This window comes from Pteropus vampyrus, unplaced genomic scaffold, assembly GCF_000151845.1.
Source record: "Pteropus vampyrus isolate Shadow unplaced genomic scaffold, Pvam_2.0 Scaffold18, whole genome shotgun sequence".
NCBI lineage: Eukaryota > Metazoa > Chordata > Mammalia > Chiroptera > Pteropodidae > Pteropus > Pteropus vampyrus.
The window spans coordinates 10,076,913-10,092,731 of NW_011888799.1; the positions used below are offsets into that span (position 1 = coordinate 10,076,913).

A 15,819-nucleotide genomic window follows, 5' to 3' on the forward strand; every position below is an offset into this window, starting at 1 on the left:
TTCTTTAAGTCAGCCACTGCCTCGTGGGGGAATACTGTGTTCAGTTTTAGACTAAAACTCTAAAACAGATGCATAGTGTGACATGACCTAATTTACATCCTCTCCTTTCAAACATAGCTTTTGCTTGTTTATAGAGTAGTGGTATTTTAAGATTTTAGAAAATTGCAACTGGGAAGTACAGAATTCTCCTTCTTTTGCTTCTTTTCTTTAAGTATGAATTAATATTTTCTGCTTGGATCCCAGCCAGGGCTAACATATGGCAGACACATCAAAGCTCTCAGAAGTTTTTTCTTTATAAGTGTATGAAGGAGAGTCTGGGACAGTTGGCTTTAGTCATCATCCTGCTGATAACATAGAAGGAAGGAAGAAACTCAAACTAGACATGTTGTTGAATTATTTAATTCTGCAAAGGTAGAGTGAAAGCTTACTATCACCACCCTTGATTTTATATAGGTGAGGGAACTGAGAGCCAAAGAATGTAGGTGACAGCTGTCAAATTTTCCAACTTCTTCTATGCCATTGGTTGTATCACTCAATGACAGGCTGCAAGCATGTGGAGGGCAGTAGTCTCACAAATGGCATTTGCTGTTGCATTACCATCTTTTAATATTATCTTTCCCTCTGCAAATCTATACACTTGCCAGTTAGAGCCAAGACGGAAAATCCAAATCTTATCATTTTTATGCTCCTATCAATTGTACTCTCTCCTTCCAATTCTCTCAATTTACGGCTGTGGTGATCCCTCTTCTTGTGATGTGATCTCATCTCAGCCACTGAAACATATTTCTTACCAGTAGTCTAGCTGCCTCTGTAATGTGATTCAATCTTGTTATTGGTGGAGAATTTATTCCATATCTTTGTTCCTCCTGTTATGCCTCCACTTGCACGTTAATTCCATTTCCTCTTTTCATCTATTATTCAAGATGGCATGCAGCTTCCAACACTGGCTGAAGTCTTACGTCTGGGCAAAGGCCCCTGGTGTAAGGGATTGAAATGGCAGTTCTTAGAGAATCAGAGATTCTGTCTCAGTCGCATTAGTCAGTGGAGCTGAACTGTGATTGGAATCCAAACTCCAGAGTATCGCCTTATCAGGGATTTTCCCATGATACCACACTACCTTAGCACACAGAAGACAGGACATCCTTCTTGGAAACCTCTGCTGGAATGGTTCAGATGCATTGGGCCCAAAGGCAGAGCCTTTTTTAACTTGGAGAATTTATTTTTAACCCGATTGCTCTATTATTGCTTTAATTGGTTAATACACAGGAATTGATTGATTATGGACAATAATACTTATGTGAGACTTGATGCTGTAGCTGGAATGTTCTGATATCTCTTGGTCCTCTGCAGCAAGATGTATTTGAAATGAACTGGGTTGCAGATGTGTGATTCTTTTGTAGAAGCTAAACACGTATTCTGTGAATTTCCTCCCATGAAAACTGCCTAAGTTAAGAATTTGAAGTTTTTCTGCTTTTCCAGTGAACCAAAAGGTGGGGACAAAAATGAAGCAATTAAAAAATAAACAACAGAAAAGGTAGACCAGTACAAGTGCCTGTGTTAGAACTGATTTAAAGATATCTAGGAGAGAAATTTGGGAAAACAGAAATGAGGACACACTTAACAATGAGGACATGAAGAACAGACTGAGGAATGAAGAAACATATCCAAGCTGAGTAGAAAGTTCTCAGAAAACTGAGCGTAATATGAAAGTTTTGGAAACTTTTATAAAGTGTATCATAAAATAGCTTAACATTTTTAATATTTAATATTTTGTGGAAAATATTTTAACATGAAAAGGTTGTAAAAAAAATAAATGTGCCTCATATTCACTTTGTATTCACTTCAAAAATGTAAGTAACATTTTGCAGTACCTTTTAAATTTATGCTTTTATCACTCTTTCTGCTTTATACTTTCTTTCTAGTCATTTAGTTTAAAGTATTAAGCTTTATTTTAATCTAGAAAAACCACACTGATTCATTTGCTGTGCATTTAATATGATGGAATATTTAATTCTCCTATGTTTGTTTAAAATATATAATATAATACAAACATTTTAAGTCTTTCCCGTTGCCCATTGCACACTCCCATAAAAGTAAAAAGTATGTAAAATGTGGAAAATATTATGGACTGAGTACTAATCTATTTTTTGTCAATGACTTTGGGAGCAACATAGAAAACAGCTTTCAAGATACTGTGAAATCATCGTATGACTCACTAAGGGAGAAAGGATGGAGCTATGTTAAGTTTCCAGACATCTGCTAAAGCAAGATTTTTTTATATAGTTATTGTTTATTTGGGGATTTAGAAAAAAATATTCTCAATGTGAGCCTTGAGGCCTCCATTCCATTTCCAAGCAAAATTCACATAGACAAACCAAATACAGTCTCTCTTGGGTAAGCTTCTGCAGAAAAATGGAAAAGCAAGCGAGCAAGAGATTTGCATGTGTGCATTAGGCCTTGTTTATAACTGCGAAGTGCAGGTGAGAATTTTAGTTCCGGACCTTAAAGCAAGGCTGCAGAACCCTAATGCAAGGCTTTAGGGAGTATAGGAGGTCTGGGCTAATTTGATTTCTCTCTTTGGGATGAAGATTCTCAATATTTGCAAAATGAAGCAAATAAATATTGTCGAGATTTTTTTTCTGCTATAGTTAATTTTTAAAGATAAGCCTTTAACTTACTGGATGGAATTTTAGAACCTGAGACTTTAAGGTAGATTTCCCATGCTTCTTTCCTGATACACCCCACACATGTGGGGTTCTCAGGGCAAACACACCCTACTGATAGGATGTTTCACATCTCCAGTATAGATGATTCCTTGCTATAATACTCTGCTCCCACAAAAACATATTTAAATGCACATGCACACAAATGACTTTCTTATAAGAAAAACTTATCCAATTGGATTTCTTAAGCACAAAAGCTTACACTAGTATTGTTGCTCTATTAATAAAACATTTTGTTTCATTACTCATCATTTATCCTCTATACTAGCTTGTCATGACCTTGATGTTGGGAATTGTAATTTCACTTCTTATAAAGGGGATGGGGGAAGAGGGAGTGGTGCCAGGGCCTTAGATAGCTCCAGCCTTACATCTTCCCAGGGTTTAAGGGAACTCAAAGGTAAAAGAAAGGCCCACTTTTCCTGGAATTCCCTTAAAAATTCTCAAGATGGGTCTAATTATGCACTTTAGAGGCATGTACCCATCCCTGTTTCTACTACTGTAGCTGGGGCCACACAGCCCTTTGGTCAGCCTAGGCCATGTGATGCCTGTGATGCCAATGTCATAACATGGCCTGGGGGGAAGAGGGAGGACTGGCAGTGCTAAGATAAAGGGTACACTGGGAAGAGGAAAATGAACACACAAACAAACAAACCAACCAGATGCTTACTACACAGAGGGCTAATTTGAATGTAGTATCTTTATAGCAGGTCCTTGAATAACGTCATTTTGTTCAATGTCTTTTTGTTATAACTTTAAGAAGATGCCTTAACAACTTAACTCTTATTTGTTTCAATTGGCCTATAGTAAAATTGGTTCTGTCATAAGAAGTTGCCTCACTTAAAGTTGCAGAATCTGTTGACGACGTTCAGTGAGGACTTACTGAATTTATCTTACAGAAAGAATATTCTCGTAGATAACAGTGAAGTTAGTGTCCTTTTTCTCAACGAGGGCCTGAAATTGCTGAAGTTAAAATTAAAACCAAAGCTTGGACTTCATTTGTCAGTGTCAGTATTCTAATTAATACTCCTCTTAAGTCTTGTGTAGACTGTTGTCTAAACAAACCTGCGAGAGTAAACATTCTATGCGGGCAGTGATTGTGTCTGCTTTGCTCATTGCTCTTTCCTCAACATAAAACATATAGGAGATGCTCAATAATACTTGTTGATTGAATGAATAAACAATGACTTTTCTATGTCTTGATTTCCTCCTGTTCCATTTCATTTTTACAGGTTAATCTTCCTAAGCACAGCTCTCATATGTCTCCTTGAAAAGCTACTAGAGCCTCAAAGCATATGGAATTAAGTGCAAGCTCAGTTACATGTTATACAAAACCCTGAATATATGGATGTTATCTTTTTTCCAGCATCATCTCCCTTTGTTGCTTTCTCATAGGCCAAAGTGAATTGCTCAGTAGTTCCTGTGCAAACCTCACTTGTACCAGTCTATTGCCTTTGCCCCGCTGGTGTCTCTACTATTCCTTTATTTCCACTCACCAATGTGTAAGTTATATGCCACATCCCTCATGAAGCTTAAACTTATTCCATTGCATGTAATTTTGTCTTCCTCTGAGCTGGCACTTAAATCCTATTCAGACTTGTACTATAGTTATTTGTATTCTGGAGGGATACAATTCAGGCACCAAGCTGTATTGGCATCCCCCACAGCACTTGCTAGCATATTGCACAGAACACTTTCTGAAAAGGGTTTGTCAAATTAAAGTGAGATGATCTATGGGGTCAGGTAGATAGTTACCGGGCAATAATTAGGACTACATTACTGAAGTGACACAGTACAGATGGTGAGAAACTATTGAGGGTGTTTTAAACCCTATTTCTAATTAGTCTTTGGTCAGAAAGCTAAGAGGCCTCTAAAATAAATACAATTTTGTGAGAAAGAAAAGGGCTTTCTGGAAAAGTCTTGTTTTATACAACCGTATCAGTTTGGATAAAGTTTGATGATTCTCTTCTACTTTGTATCTAGTGAATTTCTACCTTCTATCCCTCAAACTTAAAGACTTGAGCCAAAAGAAATAACATTTAATAGAAATCTCTGAAGAAGATTCATATTAGAATTTCAAACAAGGGCAGAGTTTCTAAGTTTCCTGAGGCAAATATGGGTGATTTAAAATTTCATCAAGGTGAGCACATTTTCCATTTAGTTTTTAAGTGAATGTGGGCTGCAAAGTCTGTAAATTGAGCAGGAACTGATGTCTTTTTAGCATGATTTCCTGCCCAGTGGAGGCACAATCTGACAAGGGTTGGTGGGGTTCAACTTTGGGGTTTTGGGTACATGCAAATTCTCTAGTGAAAAATAGATGGGATGTGGTAAGTGGGAAAAAGAATTGTAATGCCTTCTGGCCTAACTTCTCAGAAATCCATGAGAAATGAGTCCTAATGTCAAGGTAAATGGAAAGATAATAGATAGACTTCCTTGGATGTCCATTGGCTACCTGCTTCTCCCCCACACCCATCATTTCCACCAGGTGTCTAGATATTGTTCTCTGTTGCTTTCTCTCACCAGGTGGCAATGTTGATTTGTGCCGGCTTCCTGATTGCCTGGATTCCTTATGCAGTGGTCTCTGTGTGGTCAGCTTTTGGAAGGCCAGACTCCATCCCCATACAACTCTCTGTAGTGCCAACCTTACTTGCAAAATCAGCAGCGATGTACAACCCCATCATTTACCAGGTTATTGATTACAAATTTGCATGTTGCCAAACTAGTGGTTTGAGAGCAACCAAGAAGAAATCTTTGGAAGACTTCAGGTAAAATTTCAGAAGCTTGAAATGAGTGATATTCTCTTTGTTTCAAAATCTCACGGGGGTCAAGCCACTCTGATATGCTCTCTTTTTAGGGTTAGAGCTCATCACTTAGGAGTAGTGTTAGGAAGGCTTATTGTCTGTTCATCAAAATTCCTGAAATCAAGTAATCATGTATGTAGGGGTTGATGACACAGGGAGAGAGTGAGAGAAGTGATTCTGTTTTTGATTGTAGAGCAACTAAGATTTGCAGCTATGTCCATTTGAACAACCATTGTGTATCATTCTTCCTTATCTGGGACCAAACACATTTTATTCCAAGAGTACTGTTCCACATGACATCGACCCCAAATTAAGTTCTCACAACAGTAAAAGACTTTCCTGTTTGGGATGTTACTACCGTTAGTTAAGAATATGTAAACTTTGGGCAGGCAAAGAAAGAGAGAAAGGAGATGAGTTTCATTTTCTGCCAAGTTCTCAATTTCATTTTTACAAGAGCCCCATGTTATTCCTTCTCTTTGTCAGATAAGGAAACTGAAGTTCAAGTAAGGTTAAGTTACATGAGCTGCCTTTGTTCACACAGCCAGGAGGTAGCAGAGTAGGGATTTAAATTCAGGTTTTCAGGTTTCAAAACTCATTCTTGTTCTATGCCATTTCTGCTGTATAGGAAACAAGTGAGTTTGAAGATCTAGCATCATTTTTCCTTAAAGCTCAGGGCGAATTAAGAATTGAGGACTATTGGTGGGTTTCTGTGTCCAGTCAGGGCCAGTCTTAGTGATAGAATGTGGGAGAGACCCCTCAGTTCACAGTCTTGAGGTGAGGGATGTTGAGAAGGCTCCAGGTTCTCTGGGCTCTTTTTTTTTTTTCTTACTCACTTGAGGTCTAGTTATTTTTCTAAACTATTTCTCTCAAGAAAGTAGAAAACAGAGAAAAATAATAATAGGAAGAAGTAGCTATGAGAAGAGGTGGGTTTTTTTTTCTTTCACTATTCTTGAATAAGTGACCAATCCTTTGACCTTTAGTTCCCTCACCATGTAGGTACAGGATCAAATGAAAACAGATAATAAAAAAGGCACAAATAAAAGGTAGTATTGTCATTGTTGCTATGGTACAGGGGCAGCAACACACAATTTGGAAAAAGGAGGCCGATGTTTAAGATCGATTTTGCTATTTACGAATACTTAGAGCCCAGGATTGGAATTAGCTGATGGCAATACTCATTTTCCTGAACTGTAAGAATTTCACAAAATGCATGTGTGAAAAGGACAAGGTTACAACTGTTAGTGTTTTTTGTTTGTTTGTTTGTTTTACATTGTTGGTGGTTAATGCCTTCTCTGTTGAATTAAAACAATCCAAATGCTAAAATGCATCTATGTTGGAAGTAATAACACTTTGCCCTTATCAACTATTAATACTCTATTATGAAAACAGATAGAGAGAACATTTTTAATAGAATAGTTATGAGAGACAATAATGAGGCACATCTTCCTCATTATGGAAGTTTGACAGGAATGGCTGAAGGCAAATTTCATTTACCTCATAAGTTTGCCTCAGACTGACTCTGTGTTCTGCACATTTGCTCACAAGTGTGAGCAACACATAAATATTCAACACGCAGCAATGAGAAGGGGGAAATTTATGTGGAAGAAAGCGACTTAGGGCTACGAAACTTTGGAGAAATCAGCCAGGCAAAAGACAGTTCGGTTCACCAGCTCTCATTAGCCATTTATATGAAATATGGCAATTGCTTTGCCAGAGGAAGACAGGAGCTTTTTCCTTACTCCAGAGTTCCAACTTTTGGTGGAAAAAGCAGGTGATAGTGCTGAAGCAAGGAGGACCCCGTGGAGTCCAGAAATTGAAGCATCTTCAGGGAAGGAATGCTAAAGAGATATAATGAGTTGCAAATTTTAGAAGAATGTTTCAGACAAGAGCAGAAGGATGAGAAGCGGCTATCAGAGTTTTTTTTTAACATTCCAAAGAGGAAAAAAAATCTCGTTTGTCTTTGTTGCAATTAAGAAGCTAAGAAAGTGGGTAACATAGAGGCCCACAGAGTGTAGTGAAGTGACTTGAAGCCAGTTTAGAATGGTTAATGTACTACCAGAACAATTAAATCGAATTACATTGAATTAATTGATATCCATGTTCTTTCTTTCCTTTTCTGAACTCTGGAATGTATTTGCTTTTAATGTAAGATCCTCTTGGGAAATAGTGTAATTTCACATAAAAGAGCTAATGAGTTGAATACGAGATTGTGGAAATAAATTTTGAGTAACTGTAACAGTTCATTAAAAGTTAACTCATTCACCCACCACCCCCGCCAGAATTGAGTCCCTTGAGATTTTGGTGGATGTTGATAAACTAAGGAAAGCTGTGTGTGGCCAAGAGCCCTTTTTGAAAATGTTACTATTCACCGCCACGGGGTATCCAGATGTAGTCTCTTGTATTTTGTAAGTAGTGCTTCTCTGTCTCAGTTGGGTGTAGAAGACATCCGGAGACTTTGAAAAATTGCTGCCTGGACCTCACCTGCAGAGATTTGGTTTTAATTGGTCTTGATTGGGCCTGAGCTTCAGCTGTTTGATTGTTTAACTCTTCCAGGTGATTCTCATATACAACCGTTGTTGAAAGTCAGTGCACCAGAGCCTGGGGAAGGAAAATGACATTGCACTCATGGGCTCACAGGTCTTTCACCTGCCTACCTAGAAACCAATGGTCACCTATTAAATAGTCCGTGACAGGTGAACCAGACTTCAGATTCTAGGCCAATCTTAGATGGATTCTAAAATTTCAAAAGATGCTGGGGGTGTAAAGAACTGAAACGTTTTATATTCCTAGGATTTTAGTAAAGGTAAAGAACAAAAAAGAACAAAGCCCCCAATTCTTGCATTGCTATTATCATCAAAAATCCCCTGACCATCTTAGTTTCAATGCTGTCTTTGCAAAGAACGCTCTTTCAGTAGGAGAGTCACAGGGCTCAAATGAGTGGTGGATAGATTTGCAGTAAATTTTTTTCCCTGAGAACAACAAACTCGCTAGGGCACAGGAAATATGCCATGAACAAGTGGATTGTTTTGGAAAGCATCTACATGAGAGATTTTTTGACTTTGAAAATTCTAAATTGACTTATTTTCCTTCTTTTTAATTCAAGCTTTATGCATATAATCTTTATAGCAGTCAAGTTTGACATGATATATATATGTGTATGTATATATAAATAAAACATATTAAATTGCATTTCTTTTCTGTACTTAGGCTGCACACTGTAACCACAGTCAGAGAGTCTTCTGCTGTGCTGGAAATCCATCAAGAGGTATGAAGACGGACACAACAGCATCACTTATGGACACAATTGTTTGTTTATTAGCCTCTTCATTGATGTTAATGTTTGATTGTGACCACACTTTTCTCTTTATATTATATTTTTATATTTTGTACACTTTTCCTCTTTTTCCTTAAGCCAGATTTATTGGGAAATTCCAATGGTCAAAAGAAATCTAGATTATAGGATACTACTTTCAGGAATATTACTAGGAAGAACCTCTCTGGAATTCTCTTTTATAGTGTATTTATTTTATTTATATATTTATTTATATATTATTTTATATTTTGAAACCTATCGTCATGTCAAACAGCATTAAGTCAGATGTTAAGAAAAATGTTTAAAAGGTTTATTTATTAGGGTGTTATTTAATTTCATCACATCATCACTGTTATTTCTTAACGCAGGGTCGGGAGGCAGTGTCTGGGGTCCATCGAGGTGGGTGATCACTGGGACAGTGTGCTGGACCACGGCTCTTTGATGGGTAGTGCTTTTTATTCTCACAGCCATTCTCTTCTGCTGACAGAGGGTCCCACTCTACTGGTAGTGATTCCACAAAGTAGTCCTCTAGGGAATCAGTTTTGCCTTAAATTCTTTAATGGATAAATCTCTTGAACTCTCTTGAATTCCCACTGATGATAATTTTACCCATATGAATTTTTCTCATTAAGTTCTACATACTAATATAGTGGATGTATAGCAAAAATAGCTATACATGTGTTGTTTCTTTCATTCGTTACCTTTGTTTTTTCCTTCGGTTGATTCTTTTTTTCCAACAAATACCTTGTGAGGTTTATAGGTAAAGAGCAGTAGATAACAAGGAGGTGGAATGATTTCAAAGTCAGATCCCCGTCCTTTAAGAGTTAACCAAGGGGGCAGGCAGGCATGTAAATACTGGGTCCAAATTGGCCTTCAAATCAAAGCCTATCTGATCTTTTTTCCTAATCCAATGAATAGAGCCCTCTTTTTTGCAATTCTTTTAATCAAAAGCCTAGCCAAGTGTCTTCCATGCTCTATGGCTCAGTTCACCTCACCATTCTGTTATGAACCAAACCCCGCTCACCAATTCTGATCTTACCTTTCTGAAAACAGCTGGTGAGAGAAGTGAGAAAGGGAAGAGAGAGGCCCCTCTAGCACCATCGATAATCTCTCCGTGCCTTCCATTCGAGGATTTATAAAGAATGGGACCCTCCTACAAGTTTCAGCCCTAGGTAAAAGGCACCTTCAGTTTCTTTGTCTTTTAGTTTTCTCCAGAGTTGGGTCAGGGGTGAAGAATAAACTGATGTGTGTCAGTGGTTTAAGATAAGCACTAAATAGAAGTGTGTATAAAACACATTTTATGATTAAAATGAAAGAAGTTACAATTCTGCCTGGGGCTTGGAGCTACTTACCAAAGTCTAGAGAAAAAGAGGCAGAACTGTCATTTGAATGGAGAGAAAAGACACTTTTAGGCAAAGTATAAAGCACAGAGATGTGAAAAAGTGTTGGGTCACACATATGGGGGGGTCACAGGTTTAGAGCACAGAGTTAGACCACCTGTGGCAGCACCCCAGCTCCGTGTCCTTTGGCAAGCCTATAAAATGGAGATAGTAAAACAGTTCATTTATAGAATCATTTTGGGGCATGGATGAAAAAAAAAATCCATGTGAGTCACTTAACACCATGACTGAGGAAGTAGCCCCTACGTATTAGCAATAGCTATAATTATTTACTAAAGTGGGTGCTGGTGGTCAGAAGTGGGGCTGGAAATGGTGGTCAGACAAGGCCAGATCAGACTCAGGGAGCTTGTCGTTCATGCTGTTGTATGAATTTTACCTTGAACACAATGGGGAAACCCTGCAGGATTTTAGGCAGGAGAAGTAATGAAGTTTATGATTTTTAGAAAGACCAGTCCAATGGCAGTGTGGAGGGTAGATTGCCCTGGGTGATGGTGAGGTTCAAGATTAGAGGTTGGGAGACCAGTTAGGTGGTTTTATCAAGAAATTACAATTTATGAGGGCCTGAATTAAAGAATGTAATAGAACGGAGATAAAAATATAGGTTTAAAATATTATAAGAAGTAGATCTTGGCAATTGATTGCATGTGAGATGGAGGAGTTGAGGGTGCCATGGGGGCGTCTGCTGAGGAAACAGTGAGAGTGATGGTGTCTACAGGGGGAGTGGGACGAGGGGCAGACAACGAATTGTATTAGAAATGTGTTGAACACAGCATCCACAACACAGGAGAAGCTATTTAAAATAGGTAGTTAAAAATAATCTGACGTCATACCCGATGATACAGGGGTTACAGAGTTCAAGAGTTATGCAAGTAGGAAAAGACAGTTAAAGGAGACGTTGCTGTTTTAGAAGACCTGAAGAAAATGAAGTGAAGGAGTTTTTGTTTTATTTTGTTTTCGAGAGAATGATTATGGAAGTGAATGATGGAGAGAAGAAGTGTGAAGGAACATTCAGATTAGTGTTGCTTTGTCTAGAAGGTAGAATGTAATGCTGATATTGCACAGAAGTCCCTGAAGGTAGACCATACCCTGTCATTTACTGACTATCTAACTAGAATGTGTTCTTTGACATAGCTTTAAAAAGTGCGTGTAAGATGGAGATAGCATAGTTATGGGATGTTTCGGGGGTAGAGTTTAAATACTAGGAGTTTTAGGAGAAGATCCAAAAATTAACTTCTGTTTCCAATTTAAAAAATATGGTTTAAAAAGTGATCCTTTATGCTCTGGTTCCACATTTGTTTGTAATATTCTAGGAGCTTGGAGGCACCAGAATTGTTACCAGTATTGACGGGGAATGAGAGAGCTGATTCTTTGGGTAGGTGGAGGAAGAAAACAATGGTCCTTGAAGGTGGCTATCCTAGTTAGTTGTCCCTTTTCTAGGGCTTCCCATGATTTGAGAAAGCTCTGTGAAGTCCCCAAACATGTGTATAAATTCAATTTAAGTTTATTTTACCTTAAAAAAAATATTACATTTTGTGTGCTGATAGGATTGTGTGTGTGATAGACTTTGAAACCTTGAGCAGATAGATACTGCCTGTTCTCCTTTAAGTTCTTGTAACAGTCCCAGTGCCTGTCACGGGAAGAACACTTGGAAATTAAACAGTCGAAATTTGAAAAAGTAGCTATCAGGGTATGATTCAGGAGAAATTTGGAAGCATGGGATAGAGTGTTAAACTGAGAATGTAAAATCTTAGATCCCTGATTTATTCCTTATTTTAAATTAACTTGCTTCTATGGCCCTCCATTTAAAAATGACCTGTCTCATTAGTAAACAAATGAATATATAAATCTGTGAAATGAATATTAAAAATAGAAATGCCCTATTAATTTGAAAGGTTGTATTTCAAGAATCATAATAAAATCCAAATACATTTTGATTTTTTTCCAAGTAGAGTGAGGCAATAGGAATATATTACACAGTAAAACTCAATTATTCGATTCTTAGAAATGCAGTTGTCTCAAGATTCAAGCATTATACTTATTTAGAACTGAAATGATAACTAATTTTTTTGTTTTATTTATCTTTTCCTTGAAAAAAGCATTTCCACCTTTAACGATCTTTAGAATTATAATCCCCAAATCCACCAATGGGAATGCTTCTCTATTAATTTTGTGCAAATGAGGAAGGAACAAAGAGAGGCAGGAGAGAGGAAGAGACTGAGAGTAAGCTGACAAATATTGAAGGGATCACTGGTGCCTGCAAAACAAAATGTCTTAAAGACTGGAGGATATCAGAGGATGTTTTATATTGAGTGAAGATATATGTCATTATAGAAAAAAGGTTAGCGAAGGTAGCATCGGCCTCTGATTTAATTACTAATTTTGTAGAATGTGAGTCAGGCCTATTGCCCAGTAGGCCAAAGAGTTCACCATTTTGCATTCCTCTTGTGAAAATGGGGCAGATGAGGAGAAATATAAGAGCTAGAGAGGATTTGGTAAAAAAAAATACATTGGCAGGCATGCCCATTCTCAAGCCATTAGCCTCCACCACATAGCAAAACCACTTGTCACCATGGTGACCTTGAATGACTTTTTCAAAGATTATATAACTTTCAACGTATATGTTTATTAGATTATAGCACTGTATGGAGTATATTCTGAAAATAATTGTATTCGAGAGATTTAAATCAAAACAAGCATTGGATTTCAAAGTACTTTTCTCAATTACTTTGAATGTACTTTTAAAATTTATTTTTATTTTTATTTTTTTTTGGATGAGGCAACCCTTGGTTGACCTCACAGATTGCAAGGACCTTGTCAGCTTACGATCCCTTATTTTTTTTATTTTTTAGGCCTACAGCACCTGGTCCTCCTAGGTGTTCTCCCATCCAAGTACTAACCAGGCCCGACTCTGCTTAGAGTCTGAGATCAGACGAGATCGAGCTTGTTCAGGGTAGCATGGCCACAGACCGAATGTACTTTCTTTAATCACGTCAGATGGATGAGACACTACGATAATTACATGTAGGGACCTTCCAGTTTGATTATAGGCTATATGTATATGTATGCGCATATATATATATATCCCTCACGTACCACAGGCTCTAGAATAGACATACATTATACACATTACATGAAACATATTTGAGAGCAAAAATCATCTCAAATTATATATGTTATGCATACATATATATGCATTATTACTGGTTTTGTTTTATTTTGGTTTTAACATTGGCTAAATCTACATAGGCAAATAACGTATTCTCTCATACAGTTTTGAATTCAGGAAGGTTTTATTAGGTACCCGTAGCATATGCTGTTCTTAGAAGATACCAAAGAAGAAGAAGATGTGCTTTCAGTTCTTTAAGAATTTGAGGATTTTGGCAAAGCCTCGACCTCTGTCTACAATGTAAATGATTTTAATAGTAATAAATTTTAGATGGGGATCTATGGACACCAACAAGGTTTACTTTGATGGACTACTTTGAGAAACTGCAAAATGTCAAGACAGATCCTGGGGACTGATTTATTATATATGTGTCTCTCTGCCCCAGATGAGGAGAGAAATATGAGACTTCTAAAGCTGAATTCATGCATTGCCACAGGCAATGATCCCCTGTAATCTCTGGGTGTTTGAATGCATAGTTTGAGCAAAGGAAAAGGTCATGAATCCATTTTCTTCCTCAGGATACAACAAAATTGGACCAGCCATGTGATTTAGGGTACCTTGAATTACACATTTTCTCCCAAATAAAGACAAGGGCATGAGAGAGACAGCACAGTACAGAAGTACAGAGTACATTTTCTGAGTTAGCCAGATCTGATCTCAAACTCAGGCTCTGTCATCTACCAGCTATGCTGGCATGGCTGAGTTACTTGATTACCCAGGATCCTCAGCTGTTTTAGCTGTGTGATAGGAGCAGCCTTACCTCATTAGGGTTTGTTGTAATTTGAATAAAGTTCATAAAGCTCTTAGGATGGTTCTAACTCATTGGAAGCATACATAAATGGAAGCTATCATTATCATTATTATTAGAAGAACAATATAATTATTCCAAGCAGGTTCTGAGATGATAAGAGAGTTTTCTTCAAGATGTCTGGTCACTGTAGATCTGGGAGATGTTCAACTATTTGAGAAGGTGAGAAACATGACACCAAGATTCTGTAGGAGTGGCCACTGGTATCTCTGCCACAGGGAGCTGCTGGTGTTAGAAACCGCCACTGTGGGAAGAGGCTTGCCCCTCTGAGCCATGGTTGCGGGTAGTATATGAGACCAAGAGAGTAGAGGTTTGCTGTAGTCTAGTGGGAGTCATCCTGGGAGGAGAAAGTACCCAGAGTACCTTGTCTGTTTAGTTCAGACAAGGAGGGATCAAGATGATCAGCCTTTTGTAGATACTTCACTGAGGTGAGAATCCTATAATTTCCCACTATAGATCTTTGTAGGAATAGAGGAAGAATTAGAAATTCTCTTTGGGGTTCAAACTCATTACAGAAATTCTCCAGTCACCTGATTTTCTGGTTCCTAGCTGGAGAGTATATTTAAGCAGAGAAGATTCCATTTTGAAGTCTTTTTAATGTGCTAATGTCTATATATGATATTGTAGACAGTATGGCATAAATCCTTGTTATCCAGAGTGTGGTCTTTATACCTAGAGCCTGGTATTTCTCTGGAGGTGGTTAAGTACACAGAACTTGGACCTCAACCCTGATCTACTGAATCAGAATCTGCAGTTTAACAAGGTGATTTGAATGCTCATTGAAGTTAATTAACTCAGTGACTATGTTAAGACTAATGTGGTATGAGTCTTTTCCCAACTGGGTGTGGTAACAATCAGAACTTACTTGAGTAAGGGCACCCCAGCCAATGGGCAGCTGGTGTAGGAACAGGAAACTGGGGCCTTGAAAGTACCCCCAGGTATATGGGTAAAATATATTCTATGAACAAACTGGGGCAGTTCCTATATACAATTACTATAGTGTCTCATCTCTCTGGCATGGTTAAGGAAAGCAAGTTCGAAGTAATTGAGAAAAGTACTTTAAAATATGAGGCTTCTGTAAGAAGAACAGCCTCTAAGCTGTGTTCCACCCTCAGAACAAAGGTACAGTATCGCACCAGGTGTCTCAGGGGGGCAATTCTGAGATGACAGCCTCCTGTAAAATGCTGGTGAGAAGGGCCCAGGGGAGGGGAACAAGAAGCTCTTGGGTGAATCAGCATATTCCTCGTATACAGCAGTATTAGTGCAGATTGACTACTCAGAGTTAACTTGTTCAGTCAGAAAGGAGGATATTTTTTTCTTGTTACCAAAAGTCACACTTTTGTAAGTATTTTCTATTTTGAAAGAGTCATCCACTTGTAACACCCACCCTACCCACATACACAGACACCCAAATGAACAAAATCTAATTTTGTTAGAGGAAAAGAAAAGCATCTGATCCATTTGAAAATTGAGCCAAATTTGGCAGCAAGCATGTGGGATTTATCCAAACTGCCTAGAATGAAATCGGAATCTACAAATTTTGACATTCCATCCGTGTAGCAGCAAAGCCATGTATGAGCCCAGAGTTATAAAAAGCTTTAAAGCACTGGG

The 15,819-nt window shown here is 37.9% G+C and overlaps 1 protein-coding gene and 1 pseudogene across 1 annotated transcript in view; one reads left to right on the forward strand and one right to left on the reverse strand.

Annotated features, from left to right (window-relative positions):
• The window catches only part of OPN5 (opsin 5), a 30,547-nt gene extending 21,755 nt beyond the window's left edge, over positions 1-8,792 (forward strand). The window contains exons 5-6 of the mRNA XM_011354795.1: positions 5,244-5,485; positions 8,729-8,792. Coding sequence (XP_011353097.1) covers positions 5,244-5,485; positions 8,729-8,792 — 306 coding nt within the window. The remainder of the gene's footprint in view (positions 1-5,243; positions 5,486-8,728) is intronic.
• A 4,290-nt stretch (positions 8,793-13,082) lies between these two features.
• LOC111736238 lies at positions 13,083-13,201 on the reverse strand (annotated as a pseudogene).
• Between the last annotated feature and the right edge of the window lie 2,618 nt (positions 13,202-15,819).